General features: G+C 36.5%; 4 protein-coding genes and 1 pseudogene across 5 annotated transcripts; 2 read left to right on the top strand and 3 right to left on the bottom strand.

The window, feature by feature from the left end:
• Positions 1 to 837: 837 nt before the first annotated feature.
• On the bottom strand, positions 838 to 3,706 carry LOC130722127 (probable amidase At4g34880). The gene is made up of 5 exons (XM_057572766.1): positions 3,037 to 3,706; positions 2,156 to 2,367; positions 1,696 to 1,932; positions 1,416 to 1,608; positions 838 to 1,330 (listed from the first exon to the last, which is right to left on the bottom strand). Exons 1-5 carry the CDS (start codon positions 3,577 to 3,579, stop codon positions 968 to 970), a joined length of 1,548 nt encoding a protein of 515 aa, XP_057428749.1. The 5' UTR covers positions 3,580 to 3,706; the 3' UTR covers positions 838 to 967.
• A 325-nt stretch (positions 3,707 to 4,031) lies between these two features.
• On the top strand, positions 4,032 to 8,379 carry LOC130722126 (G-type lectin S-receptor-like serine/threonine-protein kinase At1g11330). Its single transcript, XM_057572765.1, has 7 exons — positions 4,032 to 5,868; positions 5,965 to 6,072; positions 6,514 to 6,680; positions 6,756 to 6,966; positions 7,228 to 7,462; positions 7,541 to 7,691; positions 7,797 to 8,379. Exons 1-7 carry the CDS (start codon positions 4,590 to 4,592, stop codon positions 8,088 to 8,090), a joined length of 2,445 nt encoding a protein of 814 aa, XP_057428748.1. The 5' UTR covers positions 4,032 to 4,589; the 3' UTR covers positions 8,091 to 8,379.
• Positions 8,380 to 10,820: 2,441 nt separating this feature from the next.
• Positions 10,821 to 14,954, top strand: LOC130722114 (receptor-like serine/threonine-protein kinase SD1-8; annotated as a pseudogene).
• Positions 14,955 to 15,220: 266 nt separating this feature from the next.
• LOC130722131 (uncharacterized protein At1g08160-like) lies at positions 15,221 to 16,302 on the bottom strand. Its single transcript, XM_057572771.1, has one exon. The coding sequence runs from the start codon at positions 16,097 to 16,099 to the stop codon at positions 15,494 to 15,496; it is 606 nt and encodes a 201-aa protein (XP_057428754.1). The 5' UTR covers positions 16,100 to 16,302; the 3' UTR covers positions 15,221 to 15,493.
• Positions 16,303 to 16,428: 126 nt separating this feature from the next.
• LOC130722122 (G-type lectin S-receptor-like serine/threonine-protein kinase At1g11330) lies at positions 16,429 to 20,262 on the bottom strand. Of its 2 annotated transcripts, none has more exons than XM_057572760.1 (7): positions 18,796 to 20,262; positions 18,538 to 18,582; positions 17,834 to 17,985; positions 17,539 to 17,749; positions 17,199 to 17,433; positions 16,965 to 17,115; positions 16,429 to 16,859 (listed from the first exon to the last, which is right to left on the bottom strand). In XM_057572760.1, the coding sequence occupies exons 1-7, from the start codon at positions 20,093 to 20,095 to the stop codon at positions 16,551 to 16,553; spliced, it is 2,403 nt and encodes an 800-aa protein (XP_057428743.1). In that variant the 5' UTR covers positions 20,096 to 20,262; the 3' UTR covers positions 16,429 to 16,550. The 2 variants fall into 2 exon arrangements, with proteins under 2 accessions (XP_057428743.1, XP_057428742.1); XM_057572759.1 differs by having other exon boundaries at positions 18,538 to 18,681; positions 18,796 to 20,260.
• Positions 20,263 to 20,752: the final 490 nt, after the last annotated feature.

Here is a 20,752-nt window from a genome sequence, read left to right as displayed (position 1 = left end):
TTTCTTCCACACCAACTTATTATAAAAAAAAACTTATTTTAACTGAATAGAGGAACAAAAAAAAATAGGTATTTTAAATACCTCATGAATAGCTAAATAATTAGTTACTATATATTAACTTCGAATCTACCACATGCATGGCATGGCACATAAATAAATCACTTCATCAAGTTGACACACTTAGTTGTGAATGTAATGAATTATTGAAAGAAAATAAGACAGGACTTCAGGACCACAGGAGAACAAGACAGAGGCAGGTTGACTCTCCAAAAATGGCAGGCAGGACGGAGGGGAGGAGAGTTTGCACTTGAAATTGAACTCGGGGTCATGCAATGGACGGTGCTGTCTTGAGCCTCATAAGGCGTTTGTTTGACCTCATTTCTCAAAGGAATCCTCATATATATTGCAGGCTTTGCCGTCCACTATACATTTCTACGTACATTGCCTTCTACACATTTTAATTGAGGACAAGTGTCTAATCATGAAAGAAAAGAAATGCTTTCAAATTGTTCCAAAATTTTCTACATTGTAACTACAATTTGAGTATTTGACATTCTCTTCTATTTTCATACTATTTTTTGGGTTATATTGCTCAACTTATTTTTTTTGGACGCATTCCTTATTATTTTTTTTTAAACAATTGGACGCATTCCTTATTAAAACTAGACAACTCCATTTTAATGCTTTAAAGTCATTATTAAACTCAGCCTTGATTAGCACTTCAGTTACTGGTCTGGATTTAAATCCATAGCACAAGCAGTTTACAAGTCAGGAAACTTTACTTTAAATGAACATATCAAAAGTCAAATTGATGATTACTTTGAAGTTTGAACCTCATTGCCACAATTTTTTCAGACCTTTTTTATATTGAGTGTTAGTGAAGAGATTCATACCACTTTATTTTATACAACAACTACTTCCTTATTCTGTCAAACTTCTTTATTTATTTTATCTGTCAAACATAACTTCAAATTTTCAACTTTCTAAGTGGAGGAGGCTTCCTGATCTTAGTTGCTTGCTCAAAGGAATAAGCAATTTCAATCAGCTTTGGCTCTGAACCTTTCAAACCTCCAAAGGAAATTCCAAATGGCACACCCTCTTTGTATCCTGCTGGAACAATTACTCCAGGATAACCTCCAATAGCAAGTATGCTACTGAAGAGGTAAGAAGGTATTACCACTGCATCAAGTTTATTTTTTTTCATTAGTTTCTCAAATCCATTTTGTGACAATCTTGTCATGTTTAATAATGCCTGTTCTTCTTCTTTACCCATTCCATTGGTCTTTTCAGCTCGCTCCAAGAGATCTTGACCGTACTCATCAAATTTCTCCTGCAATTTCCATACCAATGTTAAGTTACTAAAAGCTATGTTACCCATAAACAAATAAACAATAGTGCCGTTCTCACATACTCACCAATTTTGGGTGCTTCTTGTTGAAGGCTATCACATTGGCTAAACTTCTCACTGGGGAAGCTACCAGGTCTTTCAGGTATGCGTTCAAGGATAACTTGAATTCAAAATACAAAGCAATAAATTCACTTGACTGACTGAGAATTTCATCAATTTTATCTATCTTCAAATTGTCAACCAAAACTGCACCATTTCGCCTGAGTTGTAGCAAATGCACAAGACTTACTAAAGCTTCACCAGCAGTAATAGTTGGCAAAAAAATGAAAAATAGTTACTTTTGTTACCTTAATTTTTTGAAGTGTGACTTATAAGTTTCATGTAGAAAAGTATCATTTCCAAAATCATAGAACAATCTCACTATTCCCAATCTTTTACCCCTTAGTCCATCTGTCTTAAGAAATTGAGCATAGCCACCTTTTGGGATATACTTTGATGCTTGAATTGTTGCCTTATCATTAGTGTCGATGCCTGCAATGGTTTCAAGAACAAGAGCAGCATCTGCTACGGTCCTGCAAATTGGTCTGTCCCAGCCAACACAAAGTTAGACACTTGTTGAGGTGAAATGGCTTTTGCATGGTTCTCATAATCAATGCTGGCACCCACAAGCTACTCATAGAAGCTTCTCCGAAAAATTGATTTTGAGTTTTGAATCAGTTGTAGGAGAATTTCTAAACATGCACTGAGGAGATTGTGCTTGCTAACGGCGTTTATATCAAGAAAATGGAGCCATTGCAATAAACTTACCCAATAGAGTCTTGTCTTGGACTGACTGGAACTACCCCTGCTCTACTAGTGAGACCAACTGTTGGTTTGATCCCCACTACTGAGTTAGCATCTGAAGGGCATAAAATGGAGCCATCAGTCTCAGTACCAAGTGACACTGTCACCAAATTTGCTGCTACTGATATTGCTGATCCACTGCTGGACCCGCAGGGATTTCCCATTGTGTAAGGATTCTGCAGAACATAAAGCACATGTCAACTCTCTATTTTCTAACATGTATGGATCAGCTTCTATTTCCTCAAAATCAATTGTGACAAGAAGCTAATCACAAAAGCTTCTCCGAGAAATCCATTATAGAAGGATTTCCAAAGATCATACAACTATTACTTCCCATGACTTCACAACGATTGATATATACATCTATCAAATATGGAATAACCAACCTCCTGGATGAGAGCAATGCTATGAGTTAAATTTCCTACTGAGATATACCCAACTTGAAAAGCAAGACCAAGCTCAGATTGAATATTAACTTAGACTGTGTTTGGTTTCCCATTGCTGTTGGGAAACCCTAGAATCAATATTGATAGAAGTTAGAAAAGTAACTTTCGCGTTGAACACTATTAGAATTTAGGTTATGCCAAAATTTACCCCAAAAACTAGCTTACAGGTGAGGGTTGCTCTACCATTTATAAACACTTATTTGATCATATCTCTAGTTAACGTGAGACTTTTAAAATTGAATTCCATAACATTATCCAATGAAAATCACTATTTCATATATGTATCCAATAATCCATTTTCCAAAAAAAAAATGTATCCAAAGATAAGTCAGTTTGCTTTCAACTCACTTTTACTATAATCAATTTCACCAAAATTAACTTAGAAAGTAAATTAGTTACCTTCCCTTCTCCACCTCTGGCGCTCCAACTACTAGGTGCTCCCCCGGACCTGAAATGTGCCCACTCGCTGAGGCTGGCCTTTCCTAATATGATAGCCCCAGCTTTCCTTAACCTGGCAACTACACCTGCATCTCTAGGCACCACAGAGCCAAGCAGTGCAAAAGAGCCTGCAGTGGTGTTGAGCTTATCCTTAGTAGCAATGCTATCCTTAAGCAGAATAGGTATTCCATGTAGACCTGAAAGAGACTCAGGTGACTTAGCCCTTCTTCTCTCTTGGTCAGCTATGTCTGCTTGTGCTAGTGCATCAGGGTTCACCTCCAAGACCCCTTTGAGTACTGAGTTCTGGGTTTGTATTTGTTTAAGGTAGAACTCAACAAGTTGCCTAGAGGTTAACTGGTTTCTGCGGAAAGCAAGTTGGAGATCATGCACACTGGCCTCCTTGATTGTGAATCCTGTGCCACAAGTGGTTGGTAGCAAATAGAATATGCATAGAGGGATAAGAAAAAGGAACTGCAGCAAAGAGAAACCTCGTGATGAAGCCATGAGAGCTTATTTTTTCAAACTTGACTTTCTGCTTGATCTCTAGTCCACTTTCTTTTTCTTTCTATTGCAAGCCGTACTTATTGTGCAATGATAGCATATGGATAAATGGCAACTCATTTCATGTGGAATCATTATAATCTGGCCATTAAATTTTATTAACTTAATGAAATAACTTTAAAAAGTACTTATATATAACACTGTTTCCATACTAATTTTATACATAGAAGGGTAAATTATTGTTTAGGCAAAGTACCTAAAGATTGAATTTGTTCTTAACTTTAACAATTTTGGTACAATTTTGCAATGTGAAAGGTCTGACCAGTGTGCCAATTCATTTATTCGCATTCTTGAATTATATTTAAACATAAATTTTCATAAGAATTGGTCTTTGCATGAAAAAACTTGTATTATGATGCAACCAAATACATCATAAAAAAAATAAAGGAACTGTGGACTTTGAATACATGTTATTTAAACTTATCAGCTATCCTACCTCATCACAAATTGACAAGTTCTTCTTAGAAATATAATAATTCCTGAGTCTTTTACCTATTATTTGGTTTTGGGATAATTGGTTCATGACTTGTATTAGAGTCTCTATGACTAAGTGGTTTAGAGTTATTCTTGTTGCCACCATTATTCTAATAAAAAGTTAAATTTCAACAAGTCATAAGTAGACCTATGCATTATCTACGCTTCAAGCCCAAGTGGAAGTCTTTTACCCAAAAGCTTAAACTTTTAGAATAATTGGTACATCTACTTAGAAACAGCTTAACTTGCTTCCCAAACAAGAATAAGGTTTGTGCAAAAATAGACATTCCTTTGTTATCAGCAAAATGATATTCAGAACTCAAAAAGATAATTGGGAGGCAGGGCTGAGAGTGCTGTCAAACCATTTTGGAAAATAATGAAGGGTGGCATGTGTCAAAACTAAGATAAAGATCATACTAGTGAAGGGTAAAATCTGCCAAAATCTCCAAACCAAACAACAAAATCAAATTCATCTCATCATGTGGTTCAGTCAGTTTAAGTTCATAGAGATACCCATTTATCTAGTACTTTTCTGTTTGTGCATTCATGTCGGCACTTCCCTAGACACCATCACATCATCCTATGTCCTCAAGGACCCTGAAACTTTAAGCTCCAGTAACGGTTTCTTTCACTTTGGATTCTTCACCCCTGAAAACTCAACCTTTTACTACCTGGGAATATGGTGCATGTCTAAACCCCCTGTGGTGTGGGTAGCTAATAGAAACCAACCACTGAATGATTCTTCTGGGACAGTCAAAATATTCGAGGGTGGAAATCTTGTTCTGGTGAATGGACAGCAAGAAGTTCTCTGGTCAACAAATGTGTCCAATAATGCATTGACTACAATGGCTAGGCTACTAAACACTGGCAACCTTGTACTGCAAGAAAGAACTACAGGAAGGAGGGTGTGGCAGAGTTTTGAGCACCCTTGTGATACATTGTTGGAGAAAATGAAGCTTTATTCAGATAAAACTAGAATGAAAGTCACCTCATGGAAAAGTCCTCAGGATCCATCCATTGGAAACTTCTCTATGGGTCCTGAACGCCTAGAAATCCCTGAAGTTTTCACCTGGAGAGGAAATAAACCATATTGGCGAAGTGGTCCGTGGAACGGTCAAACCTTTCTTGGAATACCTGACATGGAAAATAATTACCTTGATGGATTTAAGTTGGGTCTGCCAGATGATGGGGATGGCAGTTATTATGTCACTTATACCTATTCAAACCAGTCTAAGTTGACAACATATGTGTTGGATTATCAAGGAACCACATACAAATTTGACTGGGATTTTGCAAAGAGAAATTGGTTTATCGAATGGTCAGTTCCAAAATCCGAGTGTGATGTTTATGGCACATGTGGAGTGTTTGGAAGCTGCAATCCTAGAAGTTCACCTATCTGCAGCTGTTTGACAGGATATGAGCCAAGAGATCCAGAGGAATGGGATAGACAAAACTGGACCGGTGGATGTGTTAGGAAGGAACCTTTGAAGTGTGAGAGAGTAACAAATGGGAGTGAAGCTGGAAACAAGGATGATGGGTTTGTGAAGCTCCGGAACACCAAAGTTCCAGACTTTGTCCAGCGGTCTTCTACTTTTTATGATGTTTGCAGAACTCAGTGCTTGCAAAACTGCTCTTGTTTAGCATATGCGTTTGATGCTGGCATCGGTTGTATGATATGGATTTCAGACTTAATTGACATACAAAGGTTCTCAACTGAAGGAACTGATCTTTACATCAGGGTTCCCTATTCAGAACTTGGTAAGTTATTTGTTTCTTTTCAATGAATGATTACTCAATTTTGAGTATTTTACACGCAGACTGTAGGATGACTTTGTCTTGAACTTTTGGTAACAGATGAAAATAAGAAGAATGTAACAGCTATTATCGCAGTTACAGCGATAATAGGAACAATTCTAATTGTGGCATGTGGATATGTCTTGAGGAAAAGGACTAGAAAAGCAGGTAATATGTCATTGTACTGCTGGTGAAAACATTCATTTCTCCATGTTCTTTTGTACTTTTTATATACTTTGACATCCACTTTGTGGTTTCCTTCCTATTAATTTGGTATTTTCATTTTGTTTGTTGAAAATCTAAAACCATAACTGGGTTTCATCCACTTTTGGTTCCTTGTTGCATTTCCTATTATTTATTTTTTACAATTCAGTTCAAGTCCAGCACAAAGGTGCTCCTGTGTGGTATTTTGTTTACTTGAAGCTTGTGTATTATTAAGCAACCATCTATTTCTTCTGATGTGAGGCCTCAAGTTAGTCACCTAGTTAAAAGACATGCATATATAGTATATGTAATTTACAAAAAGTATCATAAGTAGTGTTGTATTACAATTATACATATATTTTTTCTATGAAGAATAATTTGCAGATTGTTGATATTTCAATACAGAGAAAAGAAATCTGACAATTCAGAGCAAAAGCCATGTAAATGCCTTGAGTAAAGAGTTTAGATTCCCGGACCTTTCCCAATTTGTGTTTGAAGATCTTTCTACTGCAACAAACAACTTTCACTCAGATAATAAGCTTGGGCAAGGTGGTTTTGGACCAGTTTACAAGGTATTAAAATCACAGTGAATTTCATAATCCCACAAATCAAGAGTTTCATTGCTCCCACTTGAAACTTTTTTTCAGGGTATATTGGAAGATGGACAGGAAGTAGCAGTTAAAAGACTTTCAACAACATCTAGACAAGGGCTAGAAGAATTTATGAATGAGGTTGTGGTAATATCAAAGCTTCAACATCGTAACCTTGTCAGACTTTTTGGATGTTGTGTGGAAGGAGACGAAAAGATTTTGATCTATGAGTACATGCCAAACATAAGTTTGGATGCATATATGTTTGGTTAGTTCTCATCATCTCCTTTTTCTTATATGATTATGATATGATCCTATACTAAAATCAAGGTGAGAATGACGCTTTTAAATGTACAAATTTCTTACTTGTTAGATTTAATTTATTTTTGGTTTCCATGATAAATGAGATAAGTGATAGATGTGATATATATGGTGTATGGTGAGTGTTGGTAATTTTTGGGTGTTGACAAATCGAGATTGATTCTGCTGAGATGCTTTATGCTCACCCTTTTGCTGTTATCTATACCAGGTCCTCATAAAAAGGGAATAAGTTGGGAAAAACGTTTTAATATAATTGAAGGAATTGCTCGGGGTCTACTTTACCTTCATAGAGACTCTAGGCTAAGAATTATCCATAGAGACCTGAAGTTAAGTAATGTATTGTTGGATGAAGAGCTGAATCCAAAAATATCAGACTTTGGTATGGCAAGGATTTTTGGTTGCGGTGTAGATCAGGCCAGCACTGAAAGGGTTGTTGGAACATAGTGAGGATCCTTTGTCCTTTTTGTCTAAGATTGTATTATTAAACTGAGCTATGAAAACTAACCTCAATTATTATACAGTGGTTATATGTCCCCAGAATACGCCACGCAAGGGCTATTTTCAGAGAAGTCTGATGTCTTCAGCTTTGGTGTTTTACTGCTTGAGATTGTCAGCAGGAGAAAAAATAGCAGTTTTTCTAAGGATGCTGAATCTTTGAGCCTTTTAGGATTTGTAAGCCTCTACAGTTAGTTACATCATTTCCAAAAGCTATATTTACTCTTCCTGATATGATTTTGACTTTGAAGTTTTACTAGATCATGTTGTTGATGTTTGTAGGCATGGAAGCTGTGGAATGATGACAACAATGCATCTCTAATTGATCCAGAAATATCAAATTCTAGCTCTCATGCAGATATTATTAGATGCATCCATATTGGCCTTTTGTGTGTACAAGAACTTGCAAGAGACAGGCCAACAATGACTACTGTAGTTTCAATGCTAAGCAATGAGACTGTTAATCTTCCAACCCCAGGGTACCCCGCATTCGTTGATTTCATTCAAAGGCAGACTAAGGTGAATGGAGAGGGCTCCATCAATTTTGTGAGTGTAACAAATCCCCAAGGAAGATAGGCCATAGTGTTGTTATACAACAATAACAAAACCCTTATCCTACTGAGTGAGGTCTGTTACATGGATCAAATTTAGGCTACATCAAATGTTGTCAGAAAATAAACCAAATTTAAAATGTTATACACAATTATATATAGGCTACATCTAAAACGCTTTGCCTGCAGCTGATGAGTATGCAGCCTTTGAAAAGCATTTCCAAAAGGCAGGAATGGACAATGCTTAATGTAATCCTGGAATTGTGAAACTGTTGGATATCATAATCACTATTCTAGGAACAACATTTATTTAACAGACTAGGACTATAACAAAAATTGGAATGCTGCCCCAGTAACAGGCAATATAAATCAATTTCACTTGTCTACAAATGCAACTTGAAAGCAGTTCTAGCCTAAACTTTGACTGCATACCTTTTTAGAGGGAAAGTACATCTCTCATTCTGCTTCTGGCATTATGTCTTCTCTTCATTGATGCCCCTACAGAGTCCTACACCAACCAAGAATCATCATGGGGTATGCAAGTAATAAAATCAAAATACTAGAAAGCAAAAACCAAATCAAAGAGTGAAGATCAACCAAATGAGATTTGCTCCTGTAAGACTGTAAAAATGAACCTTTTTGAGCTAACCAATGGATTCACGCTCCCGGTGTAGCTCTGCGGAACGATGCGTTATTTGCTTTATTTACTACTGGTTATTCTACAGTTACCACTCTAACACACAAAATCACCTTTCTTTTTCTTGTTTTTTTTTTTACAGAAAATTCACTTTTTAATAGAAGAAGGTTTAGAGTTTGTTTGTTTGTTTGTTTGTTTGTAACCAAAAAAAGAGTTTGTTTGTTTGATTCAGTTTTTTTAAATACTTTTTTAATTATTAAAATTATTTTTTGAAACTTTTTAGGAGTTTGTGGGATGTGTTTACTGTTTGGTGTAAGATCAAGGTTTGATTAGTGGTTGCATCTCTATATTTTGATGATTACAATTAAGATTTGTGATGATGAACAATTGTGGTACCCTAACGTTTGTCTCTTTTAGTTGTGACAAACAAGTTCTGATTCTGGCCCAAGCCCATTCTTTTAGAAGAAGAAAAACCAAGGGTTACTAAAAAGAGAGCTATAGAGCTTACCATGTTCGTTCAGAACAGTGGCAAATCCTTCAGAAGTTCTGAAGATAGAAGTTCTCAAGAGGTACTGAAGAACCGGAGTCAGAAGCTCTGAAGACCAGAGGTTCTAGAAGGAACGGTCCTGAAAGTAGAAGACTCAAGTTCTGAAGACTTGTAAGAAGTTGGCTCTGAAGACCCAAACTATTCTAGCTCTGACGTTCAGAAGTTCTGAGGAACTTGTTCAGAAGCAGAAGTTGCAAGGTCAGAGGATCCAAGCTTCCGTCTGACTCTGATCAGAAGCTTCACCAACGTCCATCTGAAGCAATCCAGATCATAAGTCAGCTGGTGAAAGGACAGGTCGCTGTCATAGTACACATCATACAGTCTCAGTCTGTTCGTCACCTACCTCGTTCAGCCTAGCAGTCTGATATCACAAGATTGCCACTCCAACGGACAAAACCCTAACAACGGCTACATCATATGCCTTGGAGTATATAAGGGCTGAAGATAGAAGAAAGAAGCTAAGAAACTTTGCTGAAACTATTCAACTTATTCTGACCGATCTCTTAGCAATATTTCTTCACTGTTCTTAAACATCTGAGTTTACCATTAGCTTTTTAGAAGCATTCTTTGTAACCCCGAAACCTTTTACAAATACTTTGTAAAGTTCCTTAAGAGACCAAGGTTGGTCGGATCTTAAGAAGACTGAATCAAGTTTGATTCAGTGTTTAGCTAGTCTTGAGAGGATCGGTAGATCAGCTTCTTAAGAGTATACTAGTGAGAAAATCAGTGTATTGTTAGTCACTTAGCAGGTTGCAAAGTGCAGTTGTAACACTCATTGATTTTAGTGAATTGCCTTCATCAGAAGAAGGAAGAAATCACCTTCACGGGTGAACTGGATTTACTTGAGCTTTTATCTCAAGTGAACCAGGATAAAATACGTGCGTGCTCTATTTCATACTCTTTAGCACCTAGTTCTTATCCTTGAGTTTGCAAAAAGTTTAAAAGGGAATCATTTTATTTAAAAACTCTATTCAAACCCCCTTTCTAGTGTTTTTCGCACCTTCATTTGGTATCTACGGTGTTCACATAAGATAACTTTAACTTATCTAACTAGTCTTCCAAGAGCACCTCCAATGCACATGTAATTATATGAGTTGTTTATCACTATGCGCCTAGAAATATCACTTAAGATATAAGTAAAATGTAGATTTCGCTCAAACTATAAGTTCTTATTTCACTTTTGGTTGATCGCATAAAACTCTCATATATTTAGTAACCCAATTGAAGTATAAGAGAAAAAAGAAATATTTTTTATTTAATAATCGAGTTAATTACAGTTGTTTAATTTAAACAACTAGCAACCCATGTAAGCGAGCATCAAAATTAAACAATAGTCGTTAAAAATAAGAACTCACTCTAAATAACTCCATTAAAAATGCCATGTATCTCTACGGCCACATGCCTAATCATTTTATCCCAAAAAATGCCATTGATATCTAAAAGATACACACTTCACTTATGAAAGCCTTATAGTACAAAGGAGAAACAATTGATTATGGTGCTCTCATATGACATAATAATGCCATGTTGTGGTATATTGTGTCCTACATCTCCCTTTATAAATATTTTAAATATCTCACCTATTTAATTAATTAATTAATTAATATATAAAAAAAACAGAAAACTTCAATCAACTGTTTTCATTTCCTCTATGTTTCCCTCTACAGCTCTACCTATAATTGATCTATAGTAATGCTTAAAACTATAAAGTTGTCTACCACGAGAACAATGAAGAATCCACACACATCATATTCATCTACTCTCACAGTTTGCTCCCCAAACATGGGAGTCCTCTGCTTCTTCCTCTTCTGGTCAATCACTTTTTTCACCACAACAACCTCAACCTCAGAACCAGATACCTTAACCGCAACACAAACTCTCACAACCAACCAGACCCTCCAATCATCCAATGGTGTTTTCATTCTCGGATTCTTCGCTGGGAGAACAAATCCAAATTATTACTACCTTGGCATATGGTACAAAAACTTGGGTGACAGAACAGTGGTTTGGGTGGCAAACAGAGACAACCCACTTGAAAACTCCACAGGATTTCTCAAAATCAATGTAACAAATGGAAACTTGGTTCTTGTAAGCTCATCTGGTATCCCTGTATGGTCTTCAATTCAAACCACAGCTAGCAACCCAGTTCTTCAGCTTCTGGATACTGGCAATCTAGTTCTCAGAGAAGAAGCAAACATGAACAATTCCCCTGCATATTTTCTATGGCAGAGCTTCGATTACCCAACAGACACGTTGTTACCAGACATGAAAATGGGCAGGGAGGAGCACCTAACATCGTGGAAGGACACAGACCAAGACCCTTCAACAGGAGATTACACATTCAAGATTGAATTCAAAGGACTAGCTGAAATTTTCCTGCGGAAAAACCAGAGCACAATATATCGAAGTGGACCTTGGAATGGCAAGAGATTCAGCGGTCTACCAGAGATGGGTCTGGACACTGTGGATTCAATTGTGTTCAATTCCTCACCAGACCAAAACGGGAAGGTGAAGTACTACTATTTCCATCTTGGCAATGGATCCATATTTTCAAGGGTGGTAGTGACCTCTGATGGTAAACTTGAACGTCTTACATGGGTACCAAGCAGCCAGAGTTGGAACAAGTTTTGGTCTGTGCCTAAAGATCAGTGTGATAATTACAGAATGTTGGTGCTTTTGGTATCTGCGATGCCAATGCTTCGCCGGTGTGCAAGTGTATGACTGGGTTTAGGCCTAAAAATTTGCAGGGTTGGAGATTCAGATATTGGTCTGATGGGTGTGTGAGGAACAGCAATTTGGATTGTAAGACTGACAAGTTTCTCCATATGCAGAACTTGAAGCTGCCGGAGATTACAAACAGGGTGTTTGTGAACAGGAGCATGAACCTTGTGGAATGTAAAGATTTATGCAGCAGGAACTGTTCTTGCAGTGGTTATGCCAACATTAAGATCATCACCAATGGAGGGAGTGGTTGTGTGATGTGGATGGGCGAGCTCATAGACATGAGGCAGTTTTTAGAAGGTGCTGGCCAAGATCTCTATGTCAGATTAGCATCTTCCGACATAGGTACCATGTAACACTCTCTTTCTAACCCTCTCATTTTAATCGGTTAAAATTCATTACTTTCGATTTGGTGGAATTTACATGAACTTAAACCAATCAAAAAGAGAATATTAAAAAAGAGTCCTCAAATATAATAATTCACATGCATCTCTTTGAAAATGAGAATGATAATTAGAGAACATGTGCACAGCTATGAAAAAGAAATTGTAGTGATGATTTTATTTTATTAGTATAAAACAGTAGTTTAATACGTGATAATCATTCACATTTTTTTCTGTTTCATTTCATTTTCACTCTTTTTTTTTTTACATTTTTAACAGCATTTCACATCACATCATGTATTATATCACTCATATTTCTCTTTTTTCTTCCTATCTCACTAGTGGGTGGAAGAGAAGTGTGAATAGAGTATTATTGATATTTTTATGGTACATAGCTTAACACGTTAAATTACTAAATAATTATAAAGATCTTCATACGGATCTCTTTGTTCATAGGTGTCAACAAATCAATATTAATTAATACTAATCAATGATGAAGTGATACGTTAAAAGCTTAAATACGTTGCATTATTGAAAACTATTGATTTGAGTCTCTCATTATTTTTTAATTGGATAAGTTGCACTCACATTTCCTAAAGTTTATTATTACACTGATCTCTCATTTTTATTTCATAAGAAACATTACACTAACCTCTCATGAGATTTATCATTATTGTCTTTTTTATAAGAAATGTTCATGTATTTTTTTTTTTTTGCAGATGACTTAGAATCTACAGACGGCTCTCACAAGAAAATTTTTAGTGCTAGAACTGCAGGAATTACAATTTGTGTAGCGGTTGTAACTTTGGGGTTAGGTGTCATTTTATTTAGAAAGAGGAAATTGCTAACTAGATTCAATGGGAAGACGGACCCCAGAGGTAATGTACCAAACTTCTAAATGCTTATTGATATGCTGGTGTGATACTTCTAGCTTCTACATAATAAAATGCTTTGGTTATTGTCAATAAATAAATCAGGTCCTCTCCAAAGAAGTCGCGATTTACTAATGAATCAGGTGATATTCTCAATTGAAAGAGATGGAGAAAGCTCGAGAGAAATGAACATGGATGAACTAGAGTTGCCAATGTTTGATTTTAATACCATAGCAATGGCTACTAACAACTTCTCTGAAGAAAATAAACTTGGGGAAGGAGGCTTTGGTAGTGTTTATAGGGTAAGTTGTTTTTATAGCTTCCATGATAATTCAAAATCACAATGCAATGCACACATAACACACCTATCCTAACTGGAGTGACTCTGGCTATACCAGGGCAGTTTAATGGAAGGCCATGAAATTGCTGTTAAGAGATTGTCAAAGAACTCTGGCCAAGGAACTGAAGAATTTTTAAATGAGGTCAAGTTGATTGTCAAGCTTCAACATCGAAATCTTGTGCGACTATTTGGTTGTTGCATTGAGATGGATGAAAAGTTGCTGGTGTATGAGTACTTGGAGAATAAAAGCCTTGATTCCATTTTGTTTGGTGAGTTGATTTAATGTTTTGTATCTTAAATCTTTTTTAATTTGTTTGCAAAATGTAGAGAAACAGCAGGCTTTATTAATTTCAATCAAATACTTTATAATAAATAATGCTCCAGACAAAGCCAGAAAAGACTTACTAGATTGGAAGAAGCGATTCAACATTATATGTGGAATAGCTAGAGGGCTTCTTTATCTGCATCATGATTCTAGATTCAAGATTATCCATAGGGATCTCAAGACAAGCAACATTCTACTTGACAGTGAAAGAAACCCAAAAATATCAGACTTTGGGATGGCAAGAATTTTTGGCACAAATCAGATAGAAGCAAATACACTCAGAGTTGTTGGAACATAGTGAGTACCTACCAACCACAATATTGTACTAACTTGCTCTCTAAAATACCAAATATATAGCACCTTATTCTTTATTTATATATTCTTTTATTGTGCAGTGGCTATATGTCTCCTGAATATGCTATGTATGGAAAATTTTCAGCGAAGTCTGATGTTTTTAGCTTTGGAGTTCTAGTGCTAGAAATCATATCTGGAAAGAAAAACAGAGGATATAACTCAAGCGAGGATACGAATCTTTTAGAGCATGTATGTGAAAGATTTTTTAAAGATTTTTTGATTAAAGTTCTATGCAATTGTTAGTATCATGTTGTGCTAACAAACAATTGATAATGCTTTCTTTATTGTTGTAGGCTTGGAGGTTGTGGAGAGAAGGCAATGCATTGAGACTTATTGATCAATCAATTAATGATTCAAATTCGATATCTGAAGTTCTGAGATGCATACATATTGGACTCTTGTGTGTCCAAGAATGTGCACAGGATAGACCTACAATGTCCTCAGTGATTTTGATGTTGAACAGCGAAGTTGCAATAATGCCTCAACCAAGGAACCCTGGGTTTTCCCTAGGAAAGAGTCCTCCAGAAACTGATTCTTCTTTAAGTAAGCAAGATGAATCATGGAGTGTGAACCAAGTCACAGTCACATTGCCGGATGCAAGATAATGGAAAAACCATGACATCATATAACATGATGTATATTTCTCTAAACAAAACAAAAAAGTCTGTAAATCTTCCCTTGTCTGGTAGTTGAGGCATTTTTAAGATTTACTTTTGATCTTGTTTTGGTGTAATATGCAAGAGATATAATGCAAGAGATAACCAAACGAAAAACAACTTCCCTACATAAATCTCTAAAAAATAAATCCCTATTTTATACAACCTTAAAAACACTTTTTTTAAAAACCTTAAGCAAACATGTTTGGTAAAAAATCTTGATTTCTGGTTATTCGGGTGAGTAGTGTATATTTCAACCATGGCATCATCAACATGTACTCCTCTGCAAGTTTGTCAAAATGTAAGAACATTGAAGGATGTCATCAATAATGCGTACATCAATAGGATGGATAACAGCCAACTTTCCTTCTTTCATATGTCCACACAACTCTTTCAACATAAGAAAACAAAACCCCAGAATTAAAAATTACAATATAGTGATGACAAAAGAATCATATAATCAATCTAAACATTGGCAAACTTAGGGAAGACAGAAAAATCACCAAACCGAAAAAAGAACAAATAATAACAAGATTCAGAAAGGTAAAAGAAGCATCTCATGCTTATCATGTTGCTCCATTAGGCATGCTTGTTCACATATCTACTTCACATGAAGTTCTCTCAAAACTCTTAGCTTTAGAAAAGTGCACCAACACAGGAGAACAGAAAATCCTCATAACCCTATGCTTTGACTTCCACGCCCCAACCTTGAACCTTATCCTTGCCCTGACCAGAACATCCAACTCAATATCCCCTGAGGACCTCTCTAGCCGAAGGTCCTTAGGCACAGGATCATACAAGGCCACAGTTTGAGCCGTGAGCTTCGGGTATAGCCTAGTCACATTCTTATGAGGCTGCAAGAATGGCTGAACTGAACTTGTGGCTAGTGTTTGATCCTCATACCGCACCGAAACCTCGACAGAATCATAGTACAGGGAGACTCTGGAGTTGGGATTGTATGATCTTAATGTGAAATCGAAATTGGCATAGAGGTGATTGGAATTGGTTAAGTTGAAGTTATGGATTGAAGCACTCTCCACACTGTACTCCAAGTGCTTAGGCTTCAGAACTAGCCAAATTATGATCACTGCTATGCCCACAAGGATTATCAAGGCCAAAATTGCCATGGCTATGTAACGTAGCAGGTTTGTGCGTTTCGGCCTCACTCCTTGAGACTGTGAGGGAGAAGGATGAGCCATTTCAGAAGGGCTAAGCTAATTCTATTAAGGGTAAGTAGTGTTTGATTGAAGAAGCAAATCAAATCATGCATGTTTATATAAAGATTGGACCTGCCTTTGAAACTTTTTCTTTATGAGCACTTTTTGCTTTCAGAATTTCTTGCATGAAACTCAAGACATCTATGAGATTCTTCAGGCCAAAATATGGTTCTTTTCTTGTGATTCAAGTGTCACAATACGTATGATAATATGCTATCACAAGTAATATAGCTGTCAGTATAAAGTGTTGGTTTTATTTAAATATAAATTAAAAATGGCTGGGGTAAAGAGTAATATATACTACACTGCACTTTGTACCCAAAAAATATGAATTTTTAAGTCGGCATTAGTCAGTGTTTTTGGTCTTAGTATCTTTAATATCTTTAGCATGGAGAATGACATTAATTACCACAGTGACAAAGATTCAATATTGTTATCTCCCTTGGACCTCAGTAATTGTTACATTGTTGCTGGAATTGCACTGATTTTCCTGAGAAGAAGACTCTACACTTGATGAGTTTTGCTTCTGCACAAATCCAACTTGCTTAGGAGGAGGGAGACTGGAAATCTCACTATTAAGCATCAAGACTACAGTAGTCATAGTTGGTCTTGTTTTTGCAACTTCTTGCACACACAGAAATGCTATGTGGATGCACCTCAAAATATGATTCTCAGAACCTGAGGTTGATAAATCTGGATCGATCAAAGACCTAATCTTGTCATCGTTCCATAGATTCCACGCCTAAGCAAAAGCAACAGAGGACATGTAAAGTTGAATGACACCATTAGCAAGCAAACAAAGACTAGTTAAATTAATAAGAATACTGTGAAGTGGGACAAGACTTACAAATCCTACAAGACTGAGAGCCTCATCATCATTACGATAGCTAGTGTTTCTTTTTCCACTAACAATCTCTAGTAACAAAACCCCAAAGCTATATACATCTGATTTCTCGGAAAATAATCCTTCCATTGCATATTCAGGGGACATATAGCCACTGCATTTGTTTAGATCACAATAACATTGATTATCAAAGCTCACAATATGCTAATAATTTGAAGTATAACGTGGCATACTTACTATGTGCCAACAACCCTTTTGGTATTAATCTCATCTTCGCCTTTATGTATTCTAGCCAAACCAAAGTCTGAAATTTTTGGAATCATCTCAGCATCAAGCAAGATATTGCTTGCCTTCAAATCTCTGTGTATGATTCTTAATCTAGAGTCTCTATGAAGGTAAAGTATGCCCCGAGCGATTCCTTCAATTATATTAAAACGTTTTGTCCAGTCTAGAAGTCTTCGCTGGATTGGATCTGCAAAGAAGGTGAAATTTAGAGCAATACTCACATATAAAACCTTCTAGAGGGTAGAAGCACAGTCAGTTCAGCCACCAAAATGGACAATATATATAAACTAACCAAATATAAATGCATCCAAACTCTTATTTGGCATGAACTCATATAACAGAATCTTTTCTTCTCCTTCAACGCAGCAGCCAAGAAGTCTTACAAGATTGCGATGTTGAAGCTTAGAAATCACCGCCACCTCATTCATGAATTCATCTAGCCCCTGCCCAGATGTTTTGGAGAGTCTTTTCACTGCAATTTCCTGACCATCTGGCAATAGTCCCTAGAAGAAATTGAACTTAATTAAAATAACAGTTATATAAATATGTGATATGGAAGATGTGAATATTATTACACAAAGTATTACCTTGTACACTGGACCAAAACCTCCCTTGCCAAGTGTATTAGCTATGTGAAAGTTGTTTGTAGCAGCTGCAACCACTTCAAAATCATATAGTGGTAGCTCATCCAGTTTAGCTTGTTTTTGGACCACCCCAGTCATTCTTTGACTCTCACTTTCTGGATATGTACAGTTTAGTATGAGCAAAATCACTTTTTTTACTCTAAATGAACTACTTTTTTTTGGAATAAATAACAATTAGTTTCATCCCATCTCTAATTTAAGTGAAACAATAACAAAGCCCATAAGTGGAGAAACCATTTCTATATCTAATGAGTAAATGCTTCATTAAACAACCAGAGATCAATGTTAATCTAATCCACTTAATATTCCTGCTGTATTAGATCATAGGTCATCATTTTAGTTCTTTCAAAAATTCCTTTATACCAGAAAAATGGCATGCTAAATTTTTTATATAACAGCTCTCATATCATATTGCATTTAAATTATCAGAAGGACATTTCCATTTTATCTCAACCTAGACACTATAAAGTAGGATATCAAGAATCATTTACCAATAACCCATAAACATGAAGCTTCTGAACTAAAGGATAATCTATAAAGTAAGTATGAAGGTTTTGACATCATAGTCAGAAGCACATATAACAAAAATAAGCACCATATGTTCTGCTCAAATATAAGTTTACCAAATGCTGTTATGGCTTCATTACCTGAACTGTCAGAAGCTCCTTTCTTCGAGCGATATCTATAGCTTCCTAGACATGCACAAACGACCAAAATAAATGCTCCAGTTGCCACTGTAATTCCAATGATTAATCTATTTCTTCTTTTATCTGTATGCTTATCCGCATTACCTAACCAAAGTTAAAATAAAATTGATCCATATCATACTGATAAACAAGAAATTGGAAGAATAGGTTCTAATTTCTTAAGGTTAAACATAAACAAAGAACAAGAGAACAACATACTGAGTTGAAATTCTGAATAGGCAAGACGGATGTAAAGATCAAGTCCTGCATTTGTGAATTGTTGCAAGTCAATTAAGCTTCCTCCCCAGTGCAAGCAGCCAGTACCAGCATCATATGCATATGCCAAACAAGAGCAGTTCTGCAAGCAAAGGGTTCCACATTGCCCTTCCTGAACATCTAACCTCTCTGCAAAGTCTGGAACCTTCATCTTTTGAAGTTTCAAAAACTGATCTTCTTGGCCAGCAGCTTCACTTCCATTCTTTAGCCTCTCACATTTCAGTTCTTCCTTTCTCACACACCCGCTAGTCCAATTCTTCCTATTCCACTCCTCTGGAACCTTTGGTTCATATCCTCTCAGGCAACTGCACATTGGTGAGCTCTGCCCATTACAGCTTCCAAATGCCCCACATTTGCCATAAACATCACAATCAGAAATTTCCAACATCAGAGTCCACTGTTCTTTTTTGTCCTGATATCTCACCACTTTAACTTTACCTTGTGGAGTAAAAGTCATGGTAGCAAATGCAAATTGATCAGCAAAAGTGTAAGTCACATAAACAGTTTCATTGCCTTCATATCCCACATTCCATCCATATAGATACCCAGTTGACATGAGTGGCACCCCAACAAACACCCTACCATTCCATGGACCAGTTCTCCAATACGGGCGCGTTCCATTAATCCATATAAACACTTCTGGCACATCCAAGCGTTCAAGAGAAGCAGAGAAATATCCACTTGAAGGGTCAGAAGTGCTTTTCCTTGATATGAACCTTGACTTCTCCCCAGTGATTCTATTAGCACTGATTCTCATTGTCGGCACCGCCACATCGCAAGGATGTTTGAAACTCTCCCATGTAGTATTTCCAGTGGTATCATCTAGCAGCACAAGGTTTCCAGATCGTAGAAGTTGAGCAGTGGTACTATTTGAAGTTGTTGACACTTTTGATGACCAAAGTACCTGTTTTTTTCCATCTAGCACCACAAGATTACCCTTTTCAGAGATCTTGAAAACCCCAGAAGAATCTTTCAGTGGTTGGTCTCTATTAGCTATCCATATGATGTTGGAGACATTGACATACCAGATTCCTATGTAGCGGTTTGTGGAGTTTTCAGGGCTGAAAAATCCCAGTTTGAAGATACTGTCACTTGAGGTTACTGTCTCTGACTCTGAGTCTGTGATGAACTTAGATGATGTGATTGTATCCTTCGCAGAGGTAAAACCCAGAAAAATGATGGAAAATAGGAGCAGAGAATTTACTAAGCTATTGTGACTTGTGATTGTGAATCCCATAATCATAGTACTACGTAGGAACTAGGAACTAGGAACTAGGAAGTGTGTTTTAATGTTCTGAACTTCCCTAGTGAAATCATTGTAGTTAGGTGTTCAAGTTGTATTGCAAGAACTGAAACAATGATTTGTCACAGGTAAAGTTGTGTGGACCGTGTTGAAACATTATTTTTGTCATACCTGTGAATTATTCTATGTATATAGTTGACTATCCTTGTGTTCACATTTTGACTGATGAAATGTAAGTATATCTCATAGAGAGCCAGCTTGTTAATTGGTGATGTCGATTCTACAACCCTTAATAAAAGGACCAGATAATGGTATGAGATTGTTAATTAAGAGTCTTTGTATTGTTTTATGTAGTTAATCATATTTGACTTGCTTAATTTATGGTTTATGAAGTAACCTGTACTGTACATTGATGGAAAGGCTCTATAACAGGGACCACTTTCTAGAATACCCTTTTTTTTTCAAATAAAGAAATGTGAATGTGAAAGCAGGTACGTTGTTAAGTTAGACTGCATTGTGCGAAATTGCAGACTTCAGAGGTTACGAGCGAAAACGAAGGAAGTATAGCAATAATGACAAGAGGCTCATGGGGAAATAGATAAGATATTTTTGAGTTTTATCTTGGGCCTTGGAGTTATCTTAAGTGGGTTTTCCAGC

This window comes from Lotus japonicus, chromosome 6 (assembly GCF_012489685.1).
Source record: "Lotus japonicus ecotype B-129 chromosome 6, LjGifu_v1.2".
Taxonomy (NCBI): Eukaryota; Viridiplantae; Streptophyta; class Magnoliopsida; order Fabales; family Fabaceae; genus Lotus; species Lotus japonicus.
The sequence above is the reverse complement of the archived record's forward strand: the minus strand, read 5'-3'. Positions and strand labels throughout refer to the sequence as shown.